This window comes from Columba livia, chromosome 1, assembly GCF_036013475.1.
Source record: "Columba livia isolate bColLiv1 breed racing homer chromosome 1, bColLiv1.pat.W.v2, whole genome shotgun sequence".
NCBI lineage: Eukaryota > Metazoa > Chordata > Aves > Columbiformes > Columbidae > Columba > Columba livia.
The window spans coordinates 66,353,476-66,379,926 of NC_088602.1; the positions used below are offsets into that span (position 1 = coordinate 66,353,476).

A 26,451-nucleotide genomic window follows, 5' to 3' on the forward strand; every position below is an offset into this window, starting at 1 on the left:
GTCATTGTGATTTGCAGGAAGTCATTTTTAGAAATCAAGTATATCGACCTTGTTTTTGTGAAGGATTACAGGAAGACTGTACAGAGAGCTTCAGTGATAAATCTTCTGTTTTAATGTAGCCTCAAGTAATGATAAAACAATTAATTTACATAGTTGTTTGCTTTTCATGGGGAAATTCAGCTCCTTTTCCAAGTAGTTCTTCATCTAGTACCCGGGGAAGTGATATGTTAATAAAGCTAACATAAGTTTGTTGTAAAACAGAGATTTAAAATAATTGGAAACTTCTTCCTAGACAAAATTGGAAAATTGGTTTGTGCATTTTTTAATTTCTTTAGAAGAGTGCCTGTAAGCAGTGCTTGGTTTGGTTATGTTTTTTTCCAAAAGGGAGATGGGGAAAAAGACACCTTCTCTTAACTGCCCCAAAGGCATATTGCAAATGTCGAGTTTGTCATCTCTGGAATCCTGGAAATAGAAGTAGCTACAGGGCATTTCCTTGGGCCTCAGTTGGAGGAATAGGTTCAGATCATCTACAGAAAATTTTTGTCCTGGTCACCACAAAAAGGCAAAACCCTTGGAACATTTAGCAAGACTGCAGCTCAGTTCAAGTCAGGATAAATTTATGGCAGTAGGTTTTCCATGCAAATTATTCTTCCCTTGGTGAGTGGCAGCACCTGGCAAAGGGCTGTTCTCCCTCAGTTACTACCCTTCTTTCCTTGTTCACAGCATTTTGCCAGAAACCTCCTCTTCTTTCTGTTACGGAGTAGTGAAAGCCCTGAGAATTTTTTTATTTTTTGTTGAAAAAGTATTCTCCTAAATCCTCCTTGTTCTTTAGGTTTGTCAAGGAACTGAATCACATATTGAATTTGCTACAGGGAAGCCTTGACAAACCCAAAAGAATACTAAATAGACCAACTAAATGATTCTTTTATTAACTGGTACTTACAGTGTCTTTGACACACTAATGGCTGTGAATTTTTAAGAAGAAAAACAAGTATGAGAATGCAAGAAGTGGGCAGTAGACATTCAAGTTTTTACAGAAGAAAACAGATGTCATTATATTTTTTTCCTTTTCAGTTTTTGATAGCTCTCTATTTGCCTTTGTGATTTCCCTGTTTTTTTGGTTTTTATGTGTGGTTTGTCTGTTTGGGTTTTTTTTGGATGGTTTGGGGAGGGGGGGGGGGATGGTGTTTGTTCGTTTTTAATATTTCTGCTCATCTGGCTTTTTTCAGTAGTGGATGGAGGGAGAACAGGACAAAAGGCTTTGACTAGTCCAAAGGAACTCAGGCATCTACATTCTTCTCCACACAGCACTTTGCCATTGTAGCACATCATCCATTCATTAGATTTCTGCTTGACAATTTCACCATGTCCTTTTGTTGTTTGGTTAGTTGTCACTGCAGCTGAAGAATGGACATCAACACCTGAATCACTTTCAAACTGTGAATTTGATCATGTACTCACAGAACGTAGCTGATGCCACACGGGGTTTCTGCAAGTCCTTTAATTCTTTGAGTGATGATCTGTCATGTCTTTGTGTGTTCTTGAAAATAGCTTATGAAGTGCAGGGAAAATAGTTGCTTCCTAGATATGTCTGTCTGGATGTGTCACACAACTTGCACTTCTACTGCTTACTGTGTTGACTGCTTCAATACTGAGTTAGTGATTTTTTTGTTTGTTTGTCTACTGTTAAAGACTGAGGTCCAGAAAGGGAAAAAATGAGGAACTTCATTACTTCTACACCTGCAACGGAACAAAAGTTAATATTTTATTTCTGCTTATTTCTTTGCAGTAAGACAGCATAAAGTTCCAAGACAGGCAACTGCTGGATGTTGGAGCTAATGGTATAAGAGGCTGAAAACAGAATGGCAGGATGTGGGCTGTAGACGCATTAAAACACAAAAGGAATAACTTCAGTTTTAGCAGTTATTTCAGATGAGAGGTCTTGAAGACTTGCTTTTATTTAAGAGTACCCTTCCTTCTTTTTCTGAAGAGGGGAAGAATTTGTAGTACTTAGAATACCCAACAAGTCTCTCATTTAAACCAGACAAAAGCTGGATTTGACATTTCTGATACTACAAAACTTACACAAAAACAACCTGGCATTCTGTTGTCTTTTTTTTCTCAGAAATGGGAATCATAGACAATTCTTCTCTTACCTTTTTGGGTCTTTTTAGGCTTTGCTGTCACATAAAAGGGCACAATCCAATTTGAAGGAAAAAAGAAAAATTATCTAATCTGAAAAAGAAATTTTGTTGATGTGAATGGTTAGCTGAACTTCTAGGCTGACAGTGATGAAATATATCAAGCATCTCTCTTTAAATTTTAAATGCTGTAAATATTGCATTAAAAAAAAATGAAGCCTGGAAATGGAGTTGTTTCCCCTGGGGTAAGCAAAGATCTGAAAGCTACTGTTCTTCTGTCTTCATGTTTGTAGCCTTTGTCTGGTGTTTCTGTAAAAAGAAAAAGAAATTTATACCAACTGTCCTAACGCAGATAACTGGAGGAGCAGGGTTTGTGGGTTCTCATCTTACTGACAAACTAATGATGGATGGCCATGAGGTTACAGTTGTGGACAACTTCTTTACGGGCAGGAAAAGAAATGTGGAGCACTGGATTGGTCATGAGAACTTCGAACTGATAAATCACGATGTCGTTGAGCCCCTGTACATTGAAGGTGAGTAGTCTCTTTGTTGGTATATGCACTTTGTTGTGTTTTACCCTTATAAAGATGTATATCTGTAAAGAAATAAAATTTGTGCACTGACTTCTTGATTGGTCTGTCTAATACCTGTATTCTTTGCTTATTATTAGCCTAATTTCTGTGACCAGTGTGGGGTGAGAGCTTCAGAGCATTTTGAGCTCTTCCTTTTGGAGTGTACGGGAGAAAGGAAATCTTAGAAACTTCCTAATGTGACTGATTTTGTGAGAAGGCAAGGTGGCAATGTGTCAGTCTTTCTGTCCCATCCATTGTCCCACATCCCTATGCCTGCTTAGTCTTATACAGACAGAGTCTGTGGTCTAGATATGTAATGAACTGAGAAGTTTAATTCAGGGGTACAGTTACCCTAGGTGGCTTATATCCTGCAACTGTGTACAGTCAGTTGAGAGGAGCATAAGCCCTTCCAGGGGGCAGCTCAGCTCATTTTCTTTAGTTGCCTTGTGTGTCCTCTGTGGATAATATTGTTCCTACTTTAGGTACAAGCATTCCACAGCCTGTAGGATAGGAAAATGGCAGCACTGAATTTCCCCAGTTTAAAAAAAGAAGCCAACAACAACGAAAACTAAGCAAACAAACAAAAACAATTGTGCTTTGAAGAAAGAGAAGTAACTCAACGTCTAAACTATTATAAACCCCAAACTATTATGCCAAATTGTAAGACAGCATTGAAGCAGCTGTATTTGAGAGATATATGCATTTGTAGACTGTTTTGGGAGTATGTAAGCAATATAGCGAATCAATGAAAATGTTACTCAAATTACACTACAGTGCTGGTGGTCTTGGTCCATCCCCTTAAAACTGTGTAGCAATGTAGCCGTATCTGAAGTTGTATTTTTTTAATCCTTGATGAATTCTAATGAGTGGAATTTCACAGGGAAAATCTCTAGCAATCACATCTCTTGTATTGTTACTTACGATGAATTTCTGACAACATGACTGGAACAGTCCTGCAAACACTTGCTCCTCCTCTGCTCAGACGATGCCCTGGTTCAGTTGCTGCCTGTTGTTTTACTTCAAACTTTTCCCTTCACTGACAGGATAATGGGACTAGAATCTTATTAATTGCCTCCAGGTGCTGGTAGCTCATATCTCAGCCAGTTCAGTTTGTCAGCTTTTCTCATCTTTCCCCTGTGTTACCTTCTTTCTGACTGATTATGCCTGAGACCTTCTCGGAGAGTTATTGTTGCTAATACTGTGGAGCAGTTACTAGGGACTAATTAATGGGAATTCTGAGATCCTTCGACTATCTCTCCCATGTTTTATGTAATTAAGTCAGCAGTTTCCCATTTTGTACTGACAACAAATTATGCCATGTTATTTAGTGGGCAGTTTATTGAATGTCTCCTTATCTTCCAACAGCATAAATTAAAGCTGGCATGGCTAAATAATAAAACTAAATTAACTTCAATGTGCTAGTAGAGGAACACGCTAAAATTTCATATCAGTCCAGAGTTTATATTCCAATGTAGGAAAGGGGGGCTGAGGAGGGAAGATGAAGCAATGAGAGATAGTTATAACAGATTAACAAGTTAGGCATATGGATTGATACTTCTTAGTTCCAGTTTCTTCTTTTTACTTTTAAATAGAAATCGGAATGACTATGAAGCCTTGACAAAAGTTTGTATGTAAAGAACTACAGTTTATTTGCTGTCCTGTTTAAACAAGGTCATATAAGGATGTTTGGCACTTAAATTCCAGTGAGAGTGATCTCTGCTTTATTTCTGATCTAGAAAGAACAATGTTTGCGCTTCTGATACAGAAAGTGAGTTTGGGCTTAAGATTTATAGCTTTCACTAAATTTCTTGATGCATTTCTTTTTCTTCCTAGCTTCACAGTGATGCTTTCACACAACCTGCCTTGTTTGAGTCATTATCTTTGATCCATGATGTGAAGTGGCACTCAGCATTCTTGGATTGTGATCTAGATTGGCCAGAGACAGTAATAAATTGCCTAAACACACATTTTATTGATTAGCCCTGAGATAACTGTAGTTAACTGTAGTGCTGAATGACTTTCTTCTCCTCCACTAGAATTTTCTTTGCTTTAGCATTTGGAGATGTCAGTAGAAAACTGACAAGAACATAGCTTTCACTTAGGCTTTTTCAAGCAGAAGAACAAAGGTCCTGAATTTAATGGAAACTACTTCAGAAATCTTGAAAGGCAGAAAATAGTAAAAAAAAAAAAAAATTTAAAACTTTGCATAGTAGTTTTATTAAATGTGAAGTTGTACTTGAGTTCTGTGTTTTTTAAAGTATTTGGAATTTTTAAAGATATTTTCATTTCAGCCTAATGCTTATGTTGAGGTTTAATCCACTATTAAATGGTGGGTTTTGATACAGTATCACAGTATGTTTGGGATGAGAAGGGACCTCAAAAGATCATCTAGTCCAATCCCCCTGCTGGAGCAGGAACGCCTAGGTGAGGTCGCACAGGAACATGTCCAGGCGGGTTTTGAATGTCTCTAGAGAAGGAGACTCCACAACCTCCCTGGGCAGCCTGTTCCAGCTTGATCCCATTACTCCTTGTCCTATCATTGTTTGCCACTGAGAAGAGCCTGGCTCCATCCTCATGGCACTCACCCTTTATATATTTATAAACATTAATGAGGTCACCCCTCAGTCTCCTCCAAACTAAAGAGACCCAGCTCCCTCAGCCTTTCTTCATAAGGGAGGTGCTCCACTCCCTTAATCATCTTGGTTGCCCTACACTGGACCCTCTCCAGCAGTTCCCTGTCCTTCTTGAACTGAGGGGCCCAGAACTGGACACAATATTCCAGATGTGGTCTCACCAGGGTGGTGTAGAGGGGAAGGAGGACCTCTCTCGATTTACTAACCACCCCCCTTGTAATACACCCCAGGATGCCATTGGTCTTCCTGGCCACAAGGGCACAGTGCTGGCTCATGGTCATCCTGTTGTCCACCAGGACCCCCAGGTCCCTTTCCCCTACACTGCTCTCTAATATGTAATTTCCCAACCCATACTGGAACCTGGGGTTGTTCCTGCCCAGATGCAGGACTCTATACTTTCCCTTGTTAAATTTCATTAGGTTATTCCCCGCCCAACTCTCCAGCCTGTCCAGGTCCCGCTGGATGGCAGCACAGCCTTCTGGTGTGTCAGCCACCCCTCCCAGCTTAGTGTCATCAGCAAACTTGCTGATAGTACACTCTATTCCCTCGTCTAAATCGTTAATGAATATATTGAATAATATTGGCCCCAGTACTGACCCCTGAGGCACTCCACTAGATACTGGCCTCCAACTAGACTCCGCACCATTGACTACCACTCTCTGGCTTCTCTCCTTAAGCCAGTTTGCAACCCACCTCACTAGTCTATTGTCTAGACCACACCTCCTCAACTTAGCTGTGAGGATGCTGTGGGAGACTGCGTCAAAGGCTTTACTGAAGTCAAGGTAGACCACATCCACCGCTCTGCCATCATCCATCCACCTTGTTACATTCTCATAAAAGGCTATGAGGTTGGTCAAGCATGACTTACCCTTGGTGAAGCCATGCTGACTGCCCCTAATAACCCTCTTATCCTTGAGATGGCACCAAGGATAAGCTGTTCCATTACTTTCCCAGGGACAGAGGTGAAGCTGACCGGTCTATAATTACCCGGGTCCTCCTTCTTGCCCTTTTTGAAGACTGGAGTGACATTTGCTTTCCTCCAATCCTCGGGCACCTCACCCGTTTCCCAAGACTTGGCAAAGATGATGGAGAGCGGTCCACCAATGACTTCAGCCAGCTCCCTCAGCACCCGCGGATGCATCCCATCTGGACCCATGGATTTATGGATATCCAGACTATTTAATTGTTCCCTAACCCAGTCCTCCTCAATTAAAGCAAGCTCCTCCATTGACCTGGCTTCATCCGGGGTCTCAGGGGTACAGGGCTCCCCAGGACAGCCTCCGGCAGAGTAGACAGAGACAAAGAAGGCATTCAGTAATTCTGCCTTCTCTGTATCCTCTGCCACCAGGGCACCCACCCCGTTCATCAGTGGGCCTACATTGCCTCTGGTATTAGTTTTATCTGCTATGTATTTGAAAAAGTTCTTTTTGCTGTCCTTGACCCCTCTCGCCAGCTGTAATTCTAAGGAGGCCTTGGCTATCCTAGCTGCCTTCCTACATCCTCTAACAGCAGCCTTATATTCTTCCCAAGTGGCCAGCCCCTGCTTCCATGACCTGTAAACTCTCCTCTTCTGCTTGAGCATACCCAACAGATCCCTATTCAACCACGCAGGCCTCCTGGCTCCCTTCCTTGACTTCTTACGTGTGGGGATGCTCTGATCCTGAGCGTGGAAGAAGCAATCTCTGAATGCAATCCAGCTATCCTGGGCCCCTTTTCCTTCAAGCAGTCTTGCCCATGGGATTTCCCCCAGCAATTGCTTGAAAAGGCCAAAGTTAGCCCTGCTAAAGTCCAGGGTTGCAATTCTACTTGCTATTCTGTTCCTGCCACCCAAGATGCTGAACTCCACCATCTCGTGGTCACTGCAACACAGGCAGCCCTCAACCTTTACTGCTTCGACCAGACCCTCCTTGTTAGTGAGGATGAGATCCAGCAGTGCACCTCTCCTAGTCGGCTCCTCCACCATCTGCATGAGGAAGTTATCATCAATGCACTGGAGGAACCTCCTGGACTGTGGCTGGCTGGCTGAATGGTCCTTCCAGCAAACATCAGGGAAGTTAAAATCCCCCACAACAACCAGGGCCTGTGACTGTGAGGCCACTCTCAACTGCCCATAGAAGGCCTCATCAACTTCCTCAGCCTGATCTGGTGGCCTATAACAGACGCCCACAACAGTGTCACCCCTGCCAGCCTGCCCCTTGATCCTGAGCCATACACTCTCAACTCGTTCGTCATCTGCTCCTGGGCAGAATATAAAGAAAAGACTCTCATATTGCTCTTTTCTCTATTTTCAGAAAAAAGTATTGAAATCTACCTTTGCTTATTTTTTGCCTCTCATTCTCTATATTCTTTAAGATTACAAGCTCCTTAAGATGGTTACTTGAGAGCTCTGTGGCTCATGTTCCTGCAAACCATAGTGTTATGTCACACAGATATTAGTTGGAGAACAGATGAGAAGAATGATAGTATTTTACTAAATGCTTTTCTACAGTATCCCAGAATTTCTTAGTCTCCAAGTCATTTCACAGGGAACTTACAGCGCATACAAATAGAGCTTCTAATTTTTTATCTGAGTGCCTTCAATATATTGTTTTTTTTGGTTTGTTTTTTTTTTGTTGTTGTTTGTTTGTTTGTTTGGGGTTTTTTTTGCTTCATTACTTCCATCCCAGATTTTTCTCCCCTTAGTCTTCACTCCCTCTGCCAGATACTTCATACGTTCAACTGGATGGTTTTAAATTGTATGATTAGGGAAGGTCATGGCAAGGCAGAAGATAACACATGCTGCTTAATTTTGTTTGTCCAGAGCCAAGTGCAGTGGTGCCTGGGTCTCCAGTAAAGCTCTCCAAAAATGCTCCAGCATGAGCAATGTGGTAAATCTTTATAAAGTTATGCTCGTTTGCCTTAAGTTACAGGCAACATTTTAAACATCAGGAAAATGAATTTGTATTTGTAGTCCTTTTTAGTTCAGTGCAATAGAAATGTTTCACTTCACTGTGTCAGCCTCTCAGGCCTGACCTACACTAATGGAATTGGCATAGCTGTTCTTTACAAGAGAAGTTCATACTTTTAAGCCGTAGAAACCTGTTTGCACGCTTCTGATCAAAGCTTTTCTGTGTAGAACTTCCTAATTACCAAGTACAGTGATGGATGCAAGTGCTTAGTGGACTTACTGACCCGTTTAGTCCTTCCTGGTACTGTGACACAGGTTGAAGACAGAAATTGAAGGTGCAGGTCTTTGCTTTATAGGAAGGAATGTAATTTCCTGTCATGGGAAAGGTGGTAGATTCTACCCTTACTATTCACTTAAGAAGCGCACAGAACATGTGCGGTGATATGGCTGGAAAATAGAGATGTTATGAAGGAAGGTAGATTTATTGCAATATTTTGTAGAAGTGAGTGGTTATATTGATCATACTTGTTTAGCATTAAGAAAAACACAAGACCAAACATTTATGTCTGGATTTAGGTGTTACAGATTACATGTATACTAAATTATAGTGGGTTTTTTAGCTTTTCATGTAGGAAAGGACACAACTGACGAATGTTAGATGCTGTTGACCTTGCAATATGTTACTAAAACTTTTTTTATGTTGATCATAGATTTCTGTATTTGTCAGTGTGTGCCCAATGGCTTGAATGTTTATGCCAGTGTCTATGTCTGGCCTGTTTTGTAATGGATTTAAGTTTTTGCTCTTTTCCAGCAAAACTGTAATAAGAAGAGTTTTTTTAATGTTTCTTTATTTTACGACTGGTCTACTATCCTGTGCTGGGTAGACTACTCACTGCTGTGTTCACAGTGACTTACAGAGTTCTGGCCCCTGATGTGAGTTACCTACAAAACTTGCAGAATTTTATTATTACCATTTGTTCTTCTTTTAGGGTCCATACCTATCTACAAAAAGCTTTCCGCAACCTTTCTCAAGGTTATTTTCAATTAATTGCACTATGGCTTAATTACAAAGCTAAGCTCATGGCATCTTAGTGGGCATAATAAAATGTTGTAAAACTTTTTTTTCTTTAGGGGTGGAGGTCAATCGCAAGATGCATAATTTTTTTTCCTATCCTCCAGTAGATGCTGTCCCAAGCACCCAAAGAGCTAATCCTCTGAAGAGCTGTAGCTAGGATAGCTTTCCACAGCTCTGGCTTGAGGAGAGTTTAAGTTGCACGCTGTCTTCAGTAACTGCCAGCTTTGTGTTAGGGCACACGTGGTTGTCAGCCAAGCTGGGCAGATGGCTTTGTGTGGCATGTCTGACTGGCCCGCTGAAATTCTGAGACAAAAAAAAAGTATGCGTTTCTTAGACCTGACAGTTGAAAGAGGGAAGGTGGATGGAGAAATAATTGGACTTGTCACAACATCCTTAGTTTGATGGCTCACATGTGACCAGTTTGGGGTAAAAGCTTGCCTTGCCACCCTTTTGAAATGTCCAACATTCTCTCTAAACATTATGAAAAACCAATGATGTTTATACCTGGTCTAAAGCTCAATATTCTAAAGAACCCTTCCTAAGCAAGCGGTGGAAGTCCTGGAGCTGCCTCACTGCATGTCCCTTTGATCAAGAAGATGGCCATCTGACACTTGGCAAATGCCCCATCTTCCATCCTCTGTTAGTTCAGCTCTTGCTGAACCTTTTTATCACAGGGATCTATTTTTCTCTATGCATATGGGAGGAAGTATGCCGTGGCAAACCAGCCTTAGACACGCAAGACCATGTCTGGCAAGGAAAATCTTTTTGTCTCAGCTCCTTCTGTGTTTCATTTGAAGAAGCTGCCAGCTGGGAAACAAAATTATGTAGAAGGACTAGGAGGAGGAGAGTGCTTTATCTTTTTCTTTTTTTTTTTTTCTTTTTTTTTTGACCACTGTCCGTTACATGTAGCTTCTTGTATATAAATTAATAAATTTGAAGATTTTAAGGAACCTTTGGGATTTTCTATTTTGTTTGTGTGTGTTTCTAGCTAACAATTATACAGCCACTTGGATAATCACAGGCCTACCTGTATCCTGATGCAGAGAAAGGAAAGGTAGTTTTTGGCCCTGCTCATCTGAATTGCCACGTGTAATTTAAGGAAGTGTTCCTGTAGTACCTTCTATGTGTCAAAAATCCAGCAGGTATCTAAGAAACAGCAAAAATGAAGTGAATGGAGGTAGGAAGACAGGAAGGTGTTCACTTCTGCTTTGACAGACTAGTACCAAGCAGTAAGTTACTGACTGACCACAGCACTTTTGAACTGATGTTTTCACTCTGCAAAAATATCACCCACAGCTTGATGAAAAATAGATTTTGAAAGGGTTGTGAAGGAATAGATAGAAAGAAACAGCATAAAACTCAGGTCAGAGTTCAGCTCTGCACTGGCTGCAGGCAGCTTTAGCTGTTGCATTGCTCATTTCTGTGAGCTGCTGTGCTTGAATTACCTGCTGCAGCCATCAGCAGCTTCTCTGAACATGATTTCCATCAGCTTCTAGTCTACCCCTTTTCTTTGGTTTTGTGACAGTACCACCCTGTGGGAAGGCATTGCTCACATTCAGAGGCATAAGTTGAGGCAGTCATATATTTCATTCCTATTCATGGCTTCTCTGTAGGAGACAAGTCAAAGTTCAACATGCCAATTAAACTTTAGCTCACACTACTTCCGTGCATTATTGCCCCAACACAAGAAACCCTGCAGAACAATTTGATTACATTTTATTCACTGCTGAAGCTTGCAATGTCAACAGTGACCAAAACAAGAAGAAATTATCCTGTGCCATGCTTTGTCATACAGCTCAATTAACTGTTTTTATGTTGCAGATGGAATCCTAAAAGTTCTGTTTGCATTAGCAATGTGGGCAGGGCTTTGAGCCAAGCCTGAGCTGGGCACTCGCTTCCAGCCCTCGCTGTGTCAGCTTGTCTTTGGATACCAATTGCACTGCTACTTTAGGTTGCCTTCTGTGAAAAGCTCTTTTTTGATGCTGCACTGGAGTTGAGAGTGAATGGAAATAACAATTTCTGTTGATAAGAGAGCAGATAGCAGCACAACCTGCTACATGAAATTGTATTTCTCTGCACTTTTTAATGTGAGAGTAAGTCCTCACCTGTGTGACGCATCTGCCAAAATTTTATCTCTAGCTTTCTGGGCTGTTTTGGCACCTTGTAGGCAGCTGGTCATCTCTGCTCTAGAGATTAGCAGCTGTAGACCAAAGAGAAGCATGGCAACCTATAAGAAGTAGATATATTTTGTGGCATTTGCTTGAGCATGCTGACTGTCAAATATCATTACTCTGTCAAGGTGGTAAAACCGGGGGTGATGGAGTCACACAGGCCTTAGAAGCTGTTCCTGCGTTTATGCCAATAGCTAGTTGTTCTATGTGATGAGGTTTGACTGGCAAGAATTTCTCCTTGTTTTGGTCACTCTCGACAGTGTAAGTGTAAGCAGTGAATAAAATTTCATTATAAATTGTTTTGCACTATTTTTTGCATTGGGCAATAATGCAAAGATGCAGATCGGGGTACACTTTCACATGGCTCCTATGGAAGAGCCAGTGTGCACTCACAGGAGCCATGAGCTTGCCCTATGGATGTGTTTCTAGAGAAACATCACATGGCTATATATGCAAGTGCACTTCACTAAGGATTCAGAAAAATGTTAAATATTTTATCTTGCCAACTTTGCCAGTATTTTAAAAGCTTTATGATCAGAATGCATACTTATCTTAAAAAAAGATGTTGTGTTTTGGTTTTTTTTTTTCATTTTAAGGAGATGCTTGTGTTTTGAAGGCTTTTAACTATTTTAAAAATTTGGGTTGCCTAAAGGATTGTTGAAAATAGGTACTTTCCACATGGGTAAATTAAGCCACTTATATCTGCTGTCACCCTAACCCAGGGGCGTCAGACTCATTTTCCCCAGGGCCACATCAGCCTCGCAGTTGCTTTCAAAGGGCCAAATGTAATTTTAGGACTGTATAAATGTAACTACTCCTACATTTATATTATATACTCCTAAAATCATATTCGGCCCTTTGAAAGCAACTGCGAGGCTGATGTGGCCCCGGGGAAAATGAGTCTGACACCCACGCCCTAACCACTCTGCTTTTTTATATTAGAGAGCAGTCAGGAAGCAAAGGATTCTGTCACTGCTGTGCCAAATGAAGTTTGTGAACCAGAGAAGAAGGGAAGTCTTAACAGGAAACACAATCCTATAACATTTCATTGTTCTCAGCTAGTAAGGAGCAGGTGATAACTTCATACTTGATTGTTTTGTTCTGTTTTGTTTTGTTTTTCCAGGAAAATCTGGGCATGTTTGTGTGGGGGTTTTTTTTGTTTTGTTTTGTTTTTTAATTTAAATCCCTGGTTTTGGCAGAAGAATTAATTTAAAACTGGGAAAAATGTTTATTGTCACAGGTACTGTGAAAGTTGAACTTAACTGAGGGCTAACAATAATCAGTACAATGTCAAAATACCGTTTCATATTGTTCTTATTTGCTGCTGTTTGTTAATTATTAACCACCTGAGAAAATGGTTTAAAGAAACATATGTTTGAGTGTAGCATTTGACCAGTACTGTTCTGTTCTAGGGCAAGACAGCCCTTGTGCCACACGATATTGTCTTCTGGTGGAACAACAGCTGGCCTCTACTTTTCCAAACTCTTTCAAGTTTCAGTGCTGAGTCATCTTAAAAAAATCAAGCTTTCCTTTTGTAACACAGAAGGAATTACTTTCTCTTCTTCCATCCTGCCATTCTAATTCTTACATCACCTTTTGACTACTTTTCTTGGATGACCTTGGTAGGGGATTTTTTCTTTCTTCAGCATCACTGTGTCTCATTTGATCTTATGTTTAAATTTTTTTGGCATTCGCTTATCTGGGTTCTTTTTTTTAAGCAGTTCTGGCTAACTGTGTTTCATGTTATACAGAAGACAGAAAAGCATTTTTATTTTTACAATAGTTGTGTTCTGAAAGGTTTGCAGGTTGAGGTTTGTTGAACATCAGATGCTGCTTGTGAAAATGAGTGTAGTTTTTATTGGTTTGTTTTTATTATAATTTAATAACTTTTCCCCCTCTAACCTTTGAATTATCTTATGCAATGTACTTTGTAACCTTGATATGCTGAAGCTGATCTCAAATTAGGATTTGCCTAAGTTTTCCGTTATTATCAGTGTTAATCAACTAGGCTTGAGATTCTTTTAGGTATCATATTTAAGACTGATTCTGGTGTACTGTACAGTTTACTGATGTGTTTTTTTTTCAGTTATTTAAATTTGCTGGGTTGAGCTGAGCTCTTTGAAGTTCTGAAGTATGGGGAAAGCAACTTTTCCCCCGTGCTTGTTTTCTTCCTATCAAATACCATTTGTGATACCTGTTTGTGTCTTCTGAACTACCTTGGTACAAGTGATTGCCATAGTTGTTCTGGAAATAGACTATTTTATGAAAATGGATAAATAGCTGAAAATAATTGTCTGACTGCTGGATGAATAGACAGCAAACCACAGTTAATTTAGCTTAATATAGAAATAAACTGAAGTAGAAGAAGGTGGAGAAAAAAGCTTTGACTGATGATACATTTGGCCTTTGAACTTAAAATTTTTTACAACCCTTGTTCTATTTTCTTTATCTGTGCTCTCGTGCTAGGAATAATTGTTAAATTAAGAATCATGGGTTTTGATCTAACCTGTGCTCGTGACAGTGGTGTAACTGCTTAATTTTGTTGTAGTCATCTCTGTTTTGCTGTCGTGTTGATCATGTCTTTCCTTTGGGTCTGTTTATACTCCAGTTACAGAAATGCAGCAAATATAATTAGTTAAGACTGGGACTTATGCTACCTAGGCAGTCTGTTGCCAATACCCAAGCTACCTTATTTTAAATTAGGTTAGGCATCAGTGCACCTTCATTGACTGTAAGGTACTGTCTAGTGTGTTGGCTAATTGTATTTCATAATTGGGGGAGGTGGGGTTTGGGGGAGCACTGGGATTTCTATATTGGAGTTGTTTGGGTTTTCTTCTTTAAGCTAAAATGCTGTATTATCCAAAGTACAGCACAGAACAAAGGTAATAGGTAGGAGAAAAAGGACAAAAGTTGCATGCCCTTATCTTGGCATGTATGTATTTAAAATATAAATATGATACTAGTCCTATTAATATTTCGTTGTCAAGTGGCTTACAAATAAAAATACCCAAGATATTACTCCCGGTATTAAAAAATGTTTCTATCATCTTTGCTTAGGGTTCCATTTGAGAAGAATATTCTGAAGCTGGTAGTCACTTAAAAACTTGAGGGTAATAAAATGTTGCATATATTTTTGCAGCTTGTAAACATCTCTGAAATACTCATAACTAACATTTTTACAAGTGGAAAGTGTCAACACCTACACAGACTTCTGTGTCAACAGCGTTGATATATATATTATGCTTTAGTTTTTTTATTGTACTAAAAATTAAGTCTTTCTTGGGGTTACAGCAGGTTTGCATACATATCATCTGTAGGCAGCAATGTGGGAAGTGCTGATTTCCAGTGCTAAGAAATGTAAAAAGAAGCACTTGTTTCTTGACTCTAATGCTTTCTCATTTAATGTATTGCATGGGAAAATAATAATGCTTTCTTTCCCCCCTACTCTGGTTTTCTGTAGTGGACCAGATCTATCATCTGGCATCTCCTGCTTCTCCTCCAAATTACATGTATAATCCTATAAAAACGTTGAAGACAAACACTATTGGGACATTAAACATGCTAGGTAAGTGGAAATCTTTTCTCTTACTTAACTTTGTTAGACATAATGTAACCTGGACAGAGTTATTGGTGGGGTAACAAAGCAGATGAGTTGAACATTTTTAAAAGTTAATTTTTTAAGAAAAATAAGGGGTTTTTTTAAATCTTAGAAGACTTTTGTACTTTTCCTTTAAATATATCTGCAGATGAACTCTGAGGATGTGCAATCTCAGCTATCAAAGCGCAAGAACTTCGTGCCTGTAACTTGGCTATGGAGTAATAACTGTGTGGTAATTATGGAAGTCATAGAAACAATTAAGATCATGGGAGTCTGATAGCAAACTTGTGTCTGTGACCACACTTCCCACCTTGGTGACTGCACCCTCTTGTGCACACCTTGGCTAGCAAATTCCACAAAAACGTGTAATGTTTAGCTTCATGCTAGGTAATTACAAGGCAACATTTGTAGCTTTGTCTGTTGGTTTCGATGCCTGGACTAGGCTTGTGAAAAGGCAGCCTCAAGCCTTCCCTGCTTTTTCCTCTCGTCTTTGATCCATTTGGTATATGCTGCAGCTTGAACTGGGTGTCAGTGCTCATAAGAGTTATTATGAGGCAAAAAAACCCCACTAGGCATTAGCTCAGCTGAGTTTCTCATTTGAGTGGTACTCCAATGAGTAGAATTCAGAGAATTAAGTGATTTAGAAGCTATTGAGGTACCAGGCAGTTGTGTGACATAGATGACAGATTTCTTTGATTAGCCATGCCAACTGGAAGGCAAGAAAGTCATTGAAATAGAGTGCAAAATAGTTTTGAGTGATGAGTAGGATCATCAAGGCTGTTTAAAGGAACTTAATAAAGGGAAAATGATGCATTTATTTTGTCCTACAGCATGTTATTCTGTATGAGTTTATGCAGCTTATCTTTTAAGTTTTGGTGATCATGACATCTTGTTTCAAGATCCAGATTTCATAACTGGAATGGTTTGTGCTTCCTTGGTCTTCATTTACAGTTCAATATATTGAGTTCTTGGATCTCATTTCAGTGTAACTTTCAGTCCCAGAAGCAAACATGTCACACATGTGGGTGCTACTCTGCTGTTTCTCAAGTCTTCTAGCTTGAGAGTGGGAGCTATGGATGTGATTTACAACTAGATTTATCTAGTGAGAGAAATGGAATTCTCTTTAAAAACATGGAAAATGGGATCACTCTAAAGCAGTTAATGTCACTGACAGATTCTTGAACTTCATTTAATTATGTTCTGCTTTCCTTCTTGCCCAAAATTTAGGGTTAGCCAAGCGTGTTGGAGCACGGCTGTTGCTGGCCTCTACATCAGAGGTATATGGAGGTAAGAAAGAAAAAACAGTCTTTAGAACTCTTGAGATCTGTGTAAAAGGTTAATGACAAACCTTATTTTGGATGATTGATAGATTTTCATCACTGTCTTATCTCTGTTTCTTTATCTGATGTACTTCTCACAGCTTAAGATTTGGGCATTAGTACGTGCTCTAAATCTCTAGTCAGAGCGGTGGACGGAGGCTCAGACTTTAACTTTCCTATATTGTAGTTTATGATTCTTCTTCATAAGGCCTTGTGGGGTAATTTTCAGTGTTGAACTCTGATTAAAATCCAGATGCCATAATAAAACCTGTGAAGAAAGATCATTTCAGTAGCAGATCTGCTTCTCTCTTCCTGGTGTTCTTATGAATTGTATTGTTAAAATTTAGCAGTCGCCCCCATGTGTGCAGCACAGTGCAAGAGGCAAAGACACAGCCTCCAAGCTGAGAAAACAGTGATCATGCATGCATGCCATTGCAGTATCACTTAAAACAGAATATTGAGATATGGTGCTATGTATCTCCTTCCTTTTGCTGTTACTAAGAAGTGAAGTAGCAAGGACATGACTGATAGAATGGCTAGCTGGATGAAATTAGAATCTTCACTATCCTCCTTCCTTGGGATATGTGACAGACTGTGTGCCTAGTAGAGAAACTTTCTGCTGTGTGAACTCTTCCCTAATTGATAGTAACACTATTGGTAGGTTCATGGAGATCTGCAGGCACAGTCACTGCTCAACGTTACTAGTTGTGAGAGCCTAGGCTTTAGAAAACAAACAAGCAAACAAAAAATACCTCTGTAGCAAGATACAAAGCTTTGTGAAGGAAACATGAGGAAGGGCAAAGAACATACCTGAAGGAGCACACTTCTGGTGGAATAACTTCAGTCAAGGAGATTCAAAGCACATACACAAGCAAGAGATCCACTAAGATGACCAGGCCACCAGATAAGCAGCTTGAGTATCCCTTGCCTTTGATTATCCATGGTCAGGCTCCACAGATAAAAATGGTAGCCCCAAGGAGTCTACTGTAACTGAACAAACATTCTGAACACTCTTCTGGAACAGGGGACCAACAGGCAAGAAAATAAAGTTCTGGAGCCTCATAGCTCTGCTGCAGTCTGCTTGCTGAAGTGAAAACTTGAAACTCCCTCTATCAGGCTTTATTGTGACAGTAAAAGACAGTGGAGAGCAGCTGTTCATGTCATACTCTGACTAACCAGACAAGGTCATTTTGCTGAGAAATAAAGGACAGAAAGTAAAGTCAGAAAATAGCTGTTTCCTTGGGAGTTCTCAAAGCAGTGTTGTACAGAAAGTTTCCAGGTGCTTCTTAGGGCTTCCTCTGCCAGAAGGGAGACAAACTGAAGTGGCCTTCCAGATCACAGCATCTTCTGGGGCCCTTTTAAGAATACTACAAGCTTCTATAATAATGTAAAACCTCTCTGTATTTACCGTTGCTCTGTGGCTCTCATATGGCAGGAATTCATCTGTAGTCATGTCTGTGAGCAGCATGAAAACTGGAAGGGTTAGTCAGAACTGTCAGAGTTGTTTCAAAAATTAGCCTGTAACAGCTTGAAAGTTTAGTAGTAACTTACGCAAACTTCAAACCTGGTGAGAAGGATGGGGCAGCACAGATAGCAAAGTGGGGAAATGTAACAAAGTGTTTGTGTTGATTCAGGCAAATAAAGTGCACACAGAGCTTCCTAGGAGATATTTGGTTGTTTTTTGTTGGTGGTGATGGTTTGTGGGGGTGTTTTTTGTGGGCTTTTTTGTAATCAAGAACTTCTGTATTGGATCAGACAAAAGGATTGTCTAACCTGATTGTCTGTGTCCAGTTATAGCTAGTAAAAATGGTTAGGATAAAGCAGAAGGAACATAGCAAGTACATTGTGGCACATGACTCTACTCTTCTTTAAGAAATGCAGTACTTCTCCATTTTGTCCATTTTTCTTTCCTTGTTTCTTGTTTTGTAAAACTTGAAGATGCTTTATTTTTTTTTCCAAATACAGTAAAAAGTCCTGCCTTACATAATCGATTTCTTCTGAATTACTTTAGATAATAGTCCTAGTTGTGCCCTTGAGGTAGTCTTGTCTTTGCAGAGAAGACTTGAATTTAACCTTCAGTTCTCACGTATTTATAGGGGAAAGCAGATGATGGCAGCTGTTTGCTTGCACTCAGTTATCTTGCCTCACATCTTCTGTAACTGTCATTTTCATGGTTCCATTGAATACACTTTTAAGGAATGGTGTTGAAACTTAATATTTTCAAGTGTATAGTTCAGAGGGAAGCTGTTAAACTTTGTAACACCAATGATCTACTGAAATATTCATTAAATATAGTCACCTTTTTGACAGAAAAGCATGTAAGGTGTTTTGTTTTGTTTCCCACATAGATCCTGAAGTTCACCCTCAAAATGAGGATTACTGGGGCCATGTGAATCCAATAGGTCCAAGAGCCTGCTATGATGAAGGAAAGCGGGTTGCAGAAACCATGTGCTATGCATACATGAAGCAGGTATTAAACTTGTATCAGATTCAATGGATTTTATGTAATTATGAAGGCCAAATGTATGGCAAAAATGGAATATGTGTATTTAGGGTTAGGAGGGCAAAAGAGATTGTCTTTAGTAGGAGAGTTCATGCTGTAGTTTCAAAATCTGTGTTCTTTAGTGCAAAATTTTTATTGCTTCCATCTGCTGTGTTTTTCAGACCATGAGCAATATTCCTCAAGAAAATGTGCTTTAGTCTCCTCGATAGACATATTATGTCTTTCAGTATCATAAATTATGTTTAGATTAAACTGGGGTGACTTTACTAATTTGGGATCTAGATAACAGAGTTGTTTTAAGTTGGTCCTGTGCTGAATAGGGCCTTTGCTGAATAGGGCCTTTGCTGATAAATGTGGAGTGTTTAATGATCATAATTGAAATCGGAATATACAGGTAAAAATGAGGAAGTTCTTTAATGAGTACCCATATAGGACCAATGTATTTTAAATCACTTTAGAAGTGTCTTAAAATATGTAGGTGTAAATACAGCCCTTAACAATACATGTGAATACTCAGCTATGTAGTGCACTTTTTCATGCAAACACAGCATCAGAAGGATAAAAATGCAATTTAAAATATGTTTGTGAAATTATACATGCCAGTTTCTGTGGGTTCTGTAATCATCAAGAAGAAGCTCATCATTAACTAGCCCAGCATCAACTCTTTACCTGTGTGTGAATCTTATTTAGTTACTGTTCAGCTAGTCTCTGGGAGACCATTCAATTAGAAGAAATGTGGCATACTGAAGAAAATCATGCCACTATTTCTTGTTGCTTGCAGCCTTAATATATAAAGGTATAAATCTGTATATTGTGTATCAGTATATTCTGTAGACTTTTAGACCTTGAAATTATAAAATACCAAGTGCTTTCAAAAACCTGGAAAACAGAATTAAACTTAAGTGGTAAGTCTTTAGGGATGGTATTTTATAGTACAGAGGTTGTAGTAATCTTCTCATCTCTTCAGCCAGACAGTCAGAGGTCTCTGTCTCCTTTGTTCTCTTTTAAATAATTTAAGGTCAAATATGGTGGTACTGCACTTTTACATCATGATCGCTTCTGTACTTTACTGTAGCAAAGTATTCCTTGTGGGTCAGAAAATCCATTGACAGTTGAATATTGTAGTTTTATTGATCAGTTCTTGTGTAGGATATTGCATTTTTTTGTTTTTGCAAGGTTGCAGTACATATTGCAGTATTCTTTTAGAAGGGCAAGACAGTAGGTCATTTGAAAATAACAGGCTGTATCTTAAAGCCCCAGGAAGAGTCCTGATACTATCCCATAAATTTTATGCAGGATTTGCAAAGGATAGCAAAGGTTTGTAAGGTAGAACTGCAGGTGCACACATACGTTAAGTGAAAACTCATTATGTAAATGAGCTCTCTGTCCCAGGCACAAATCTGAGAGATATTTCTTGTACTGTATTATGGGCCAGTGAAGTCTGCGCAGGCTTGTCCCACATTCGGGTATTTTCTGAAACACTAAGCTGTTTTTTTTCTTCAGAGGTTAGATGATATGCTATTAGTGGAGGAAGCATTATCATTTGCTAGTGCAAAGGTCTGACTTCTGCTATGAAAATAAGTATGGTGCTTTTAAGAGGGTTTTCAGACAGGGGTGACCTAGCCCAAAGCAACTTGATTTACAGGATTTCAGAATAAAATATTTCCAAAATCTTCTCAGCTTCAATGAAAAGAAGAAACAACCAAACTTATTTCTGCATATTTTTTGTTATTTCTTATGAAGATTTCCATCAACATGCACATTATGAGATACCTTAAATACCTAATCATGATTCCAAAATATATAAAATAAAAATTAACTTCTACATTATACTTCCAGACAGGCTATTTGAATCAGAACAGTTCTTGAATCTAGTCAAAATTCATCGAATCATATAACGGTTTGGGTCATTTAGTTCCAACTCCCCTGTCCTGGGCAGGGACTACTGAGAATCCCATCCAGCCTGGCCATGAACTTTTCCAGGGGTTGGGGCATTTGCAGTTTGTCTGGGCAACCTGTTCCAGTTCCTCACCACTCCAATGGTGAAGAATTTCTTCCTTCTATCTAATCTAAATCCACCCTCTTTCAGTTTAAAGCCATTATCCCTTGTCCTGTTACTACATGCCTGTCGAGGGTTAAGATTGTGGGGTGACAATAAAACCCTGGCAGATGTATTGTTAACCCCCTCTCCCCCCCACACTTCCCCCTCCCTCTCCCCCCTTTTCACTAAGGAGAGGCGATTGGGAGGAAAAGAAGCACAGAGTGAAGAGAGTTGGAAAAAATTAAAGATGTTTTACTAATGCTACTAATAAGAATAGAGAAAATAATACAAAATATACAAAACCAATCTTGAAAGTCTCAGCAACTGCAGAGCCGGCAACCAAAGTCCTGGATTAGACTCTGCAGCCAACCAGAGCTGGATTCAGTCTCTCACTAGGCCTCAGTTTGCAGGGACGACTAGCAAGGTCCTCTTCTAATGTCGGCCATAAGCAGCAGGGAAAAGGGCAAAAGGGACGAGATCCTCGTGATCTCCCACGTTTATATGAAGTATTCACGTGAATGGGATGTTATACACAGTTGGTCAGTTTCTTGCTCTCTTGTTTCTCGTCGCCCCTCTCGCGAGATGTCCATCCGTGCTTATCAATAAGTTTGCATTCCATTGCTAGGTTTACCAAAACATGTGTCTGGTTCTCCAGGAAAATGCAGTTAATATGAAGGCTTTAGCTGACAGGCAAATTCACTAAAAGAGAAACTTGTTTTTAGCAAAACCAGGACAATGCCTTTGTAAAAAGTCCCTCTCCCGCTTTCTTGTAGGGCCCTTTTATGTACTGGAAGGCTGCTGCAAGGTCTCCCAGGAGCCTTTTCTTCTCCAGGCTGAACAACCCCAACTCTCTCAGCCTGTCCTCACAGCAGAGCTGTTCCAGCCCTCTGGTCATTTTTATGGCCTCTTCTGGACCCTCTCCAACAGGTCCATGTCTTTCCTGTACTGGGGGCTCCAGAGCTGGACACAGGACTTCAGGCCTCACCAGAGCAGAGTAGAAGGGCAGAATCACCTCCCTTGCTGTCCAGGTCACGCTTCTTTTGATGCATCCCAGGACACAATTGGCTTTCTGAGCTGCAAGTGCACATTGCTGGGTTATGTTGAGCTTCTTATCAACCAACTTACCAAATCCTTCTCCTCAAGGCTCTCTCAATCCTTTCTTCACCCAGCCTGTAGTTGTGTTTGAGATTGCCTTAACCCATGTGCAGGACCTTGCACTTGGCCTTGTTCAACTTCCTGAGATTCACACAGGCCCACCTCTCAAGCTTGTCAAGGTCCCTCTTTGTTCAGAGCTGTCAGAATTCCTCAGCAGCCTGTCCTGACCAAGACTTGTTTGATACAGTCTTTTGCTGGCAATTATATTTTGTTCAATTATTTTGACCCTATGATTAAGCATTTCACAGAATCACACAGAATCACTGAATGTTAGGGATTAGAAGGGGCCTCAAAAGATCATCTAGTCCAATCCCCCTGCCGGAACAGGAACACCTAGATGAGTTTACACAGGAATGTGTCCAGGTGGGTTTTGAATGTCTCCAAAGGAGTCTCCACAACCCCCCTGGGCAGCCTGTTCCAGTGCTCTGTTACCCTCACTGAGAAGTTTCTTCTCAAATTTAAGTGGAACCTCTTGTGTTCCAGTTTGAACACATTACCCCTTGTCCTACCATTGGTTGTCACTGAGAAGAGCCTGGCTCCATCCTTGTGACACTCACCCTTTATATATTTGTAAACATTAATAAGGTCCCCCCTTAGTCTCCTCTTCTCCAAACTAAAGAAACCCAGCTCCCTCAGCCTTTCCTTATAAGGGAGGTGCTCCACTCCCTTGATGATCTTTGTTGCCCTGCGCTGGACCCTCTCCAGCAGTTCCCTGTCCTTCTGGAACTGGTGGGCCCGGAACTGGACACAATATTCCAGACGTGCTCTCACCAGGGCAGAGTAGAGGGGAAGGAGAACCTCTGTGGACCTACTAACCACCCCCCTTCTAATACACCCCAGGATGCCATTGGCCTTCCTGGCCACAAGGGCACAGTGCTGGTTCATGCTCATCCTGCTGTCCACCAGGACCCCCAGGTCCCTTCCCCCTATTTCTTGACTTTATCTCCTCTTTACAAGTGCTGTCTTTAAACAAGCCCAGCAGTACATGCATATCAAAGAGTCCAAGGGCAGTAGTAGCATTCAGAAATATATAAGCATCTTCCTGAAAGGAGAGATGGGGAGTGAAATATTTACTGGAGAGATGCAGGGCTCAAATTCAAAGCACGTACACGAGTTCGTCTCAGCACATGTGAGGCACCTGAGTGTGCAGTTTGGGAAGATATTTGCTGTAGGCTTTTGGGAGCAGCTCTCCCTCTGTAAATTCGTGTGAGAACATAGGTCAGTCTTAGTGTGAGTAGAAGTACCACCTTCTGGAACTTTCCTCAAGCCATGGGAAGCTTTAGTTCCTTGACCTGTTCAACTGGAAACTAAATTGCGTCCTCTGATTCAGATTCTTCTCCAGAATTCCATTCTCTTCATCTCTTTTTCAGTGCTTGCTAGCATTCCTTACTGGAAAGACTTTTCCACTTCACTTAATTGCCTTAAAAAGATCACAGAATGGTTGGGGCTGGAAGGGACTTCTGGAGATCATCTAGTCCAACCGACCTGCTAAAGCTGGTTCACCGAGAGGCAAGGCTTAGTTTTGAAAACTCTCTGATTATAACAGCTTATTGATCTGTTTGGTTTCTCCATTCTCTGCTCTTATCTTTGTTACTGTTCTGCCCTTCCATCGCTGTCCTTCCAAAGTGTTTTTTTTGCATGAACTTCGTGTGCAGGTGTGTGACTTGCTATAGAGGTGATAAGATTGCATAGGAAGGTGGAGAAAACATCCAGTTGCGGGAGATGTAAAGAGGTGGGATGGGAGTTTCAGCACATAGCACTGCTTTGCAGATTTTGTGCTTTGTTCAGGAGTTGCCATTCAGTATGCATTTATTTCTTTGAAAAATTGTGGTTAGAATCATGAAGCTACCTGGAAATCCAAATATTCGCCTATACTCCAGCTCTGGCTTAAATTAAGTACTGGCCAGAATCTGACACTGCCTTCATGGCAGGTATCTGGTGTGTTTGCATAGGCATGTAATAAATACAAATACACAGCATTTTAAATGCTGAGTATATTAAGGGTGTTTTGTGAGTTAAATTTAATTCTCTTATACCATTGATCTGTAAGGAAGTTCTCCAGAGCTAAAGCAATGGTTCAGGTCAGCATGGAATGTTGCAGGGAAGTTTCTCATGTCCTTCCACTTTCTTCATCCTTTTTTTCATAACAACTTTGTGGCTCTGCAAGCTTCAGTGACAGCAAATGGGCTTAGCTGTGCATGGTGTGATGTGATAGTTTTCAAATTGTTTCAGAATAGCTTAGATCTTCCAATTAAGAATTCTATTGGGTGCCTTTCTAAGCACATAGGAGTGAATGGAGTTATCATAATCAAATATTAACTATAACCTTATTGAAGTGGACAAATGTTATGCTCTACATTAAAAAATATTCTATAACCAGGACTGTGAAGACTCAAGGTGCCTAAAAATCTTACCAGGTAACAGAAGAAAGGGAAGACCTGCTATAGGTGAAGTTTATTGTAAAAATATGAGAGAATAACACATGCACAATGATGCTGAAATTTGTTAAAAATAGAAGTGCGCTGCAGTTGCAACATGAGAATGATTTTCTATTTTATGTTGAGTTGTACTTTCCCCCTAATCTTTAATTCACAAATTGAATTGGTTTCAGTAATCATAAAAAGCTTTGATGTAAAATGTAGGGGTAATGAAAACTGTTGATTGAATTGCAACTGAAAAGGCATTGAATATTGAATAACGAGGTAGTTATTGAGTAATTAGATAGGAAACAAATAGCTGTGTTGAATTAAAGCAGTTTGCTTTAATGTCTTTTGGGAGTTTATCCTATATTCACTGATTATTGCTCGTTGTTTTCTTTCCTTGGTATTCAACATAGATTATATTTAAGCATGCCTCATTCTTTTTTGGTGTTGTCACGTGAAGATTTCTAGCAGTTCACTTAAGAAAATATGCAGAATTGATGCTTTTAGTGGAAGAATGGAATTGACTTGTTTGTGGTTTTCACACCAGAGGAGGGAAAGGGGAAGCAAAAGCATTGCGTCTCCTCAGGACAGTTGTCTAAAGCCCAGGCAACAGTCCTTTAATGACACAGGTGGTGGTTACTGTTGGATGTACACCAAAGCTAAACTGTAGTGATAACAGCTACCATGGATCCCTTTAGCTTTCTAGGAGCCATGCAGAGGAGTTTCCCATCCAGGAATATTAGTGGGGCGAGGGTTGGAGAGGGGAGTCTGTGAGGTGGTACAGACAGTCACCCCAGGCACTGCCTGGGAGGTCCAGCTGAGGTGCTGCAGCCGCTCTCGCTGCTGACTGGGAGGGCATTGGCAACTGAAGTACGGATGTCATCATCACAACTAGTGTTGAGCTATGATATACCAAGTCAGTGAAATAAGGAAAGGAAATTGTCCACAATTCCTTTCCTATGTAAAGTGTAAGAGGTAACACACTTGAAGTTATATTAATATTCTCAATAAATGTGGCAGTTCCATTGAAAATTTCAAGTACTATTTGTTTTTAGTCACTTTTATCTTCTTGATTAACTGGCTTCATTCAGAAGATGAGACAGCTACTTTCAACTTTGTTGTATGTTGGACCTTCGGGTCTCACAAACAGGCTTTTATACTTTGGAAAAGAGAAACCACAGATAAAATCCTTCCCCGTGGTTCCATAAAGTCCTGCAAACTGTAATCATTTAGAGATTAAAAAATGCTTAACTTTTGAAACTGACTTGTCCCGGTTATCCTCGTACAGTCCTTCTGATAGCCCTGCTGTTTTCTAAAACCTGCTGGTATGTATTCTCTGTGCTGTTGGATTAAAGGATCTGCACTGATCTGAGGCAGTATTATAAAAATGTAACCTGTTGTTTCACTGGGTTATTAGTAACAGGAGCCCTCCCGTAAGTGGAGAGTTTCATTATTTAAGTATCTGTTTCTAAATTGTGTTGCTTTATCTGAGTTGTCAGAATTTCCTAATACAAACACAGTGAGAATAAAATAGGAGGCTTTTTTCTATCAGTGGAGGAACACTTTTTCCAAGTTATATGGAAATAAAGCAAGAAAGAACTGTCACATCTTCTGGGCCGTGTTCAGATATAATGGTTTTGCTAATGCTCTAGTACCTACTGTTTCTACATGCTCTGTGCTGTTAACAACTGCAAAATAACTGCGTACCATAGACAAGGTCAGAAGACTGGATGGTAGTGATTGTCAAAGCCACGGAATAAACATAGGCAGTTTCCCAGGAGAAGTCTGAATACTTTCCATAGTTTCTGTGCTCTATTTTTTTGTGGGTTTTTTTGGTGGCGGTGGTTGGTTTTGTTGGGTTTTTTTGGTTGTCAGTTTTGGGGGTTTGTTTTTGTTTAGTTTGTTTTTTTCTTGTGCCGTAAGAAATCCCATC

General features: G+C 40.1%; 1 protein-coding gene across 2 annotated transcripts in view; it reads left to right on the forward strand.

The window, feature by feature from the left end:
• Window positions 1-26,451, forward strand: part of UXS1 (UDP-glucuronate decarboxylase 1) — a 68,590-nt gene that overhangs the window by 26,314 nt on the left and 15,825 nt on the right. Inside the window, exons 6-9 of one of the 2 annotated variants that reach the window (XM_005505838.4) lie at window positions 2,494-2,674; window positions 14,940-15,044; window positions 16,305-16,364; window positions 18,745-18,866. In XM_005505838.4, coding sequence (XP_005505895.2) covers window positions 2,494-2,674; window positions 14,940-15,044; window positions 16,305-16,364; window positions 18,745-18,866 — 468 coding nt within the window. The remainder of the gene's footprint in view (window positions 1-2,493; window positions 2,675-14,939; window positions 15,045-16,304; window positions 16,365-18,744; window positions 18,867-26,451) is intronic. The other variant, XM_065060144.1, reaches the window with a different exon arrangement.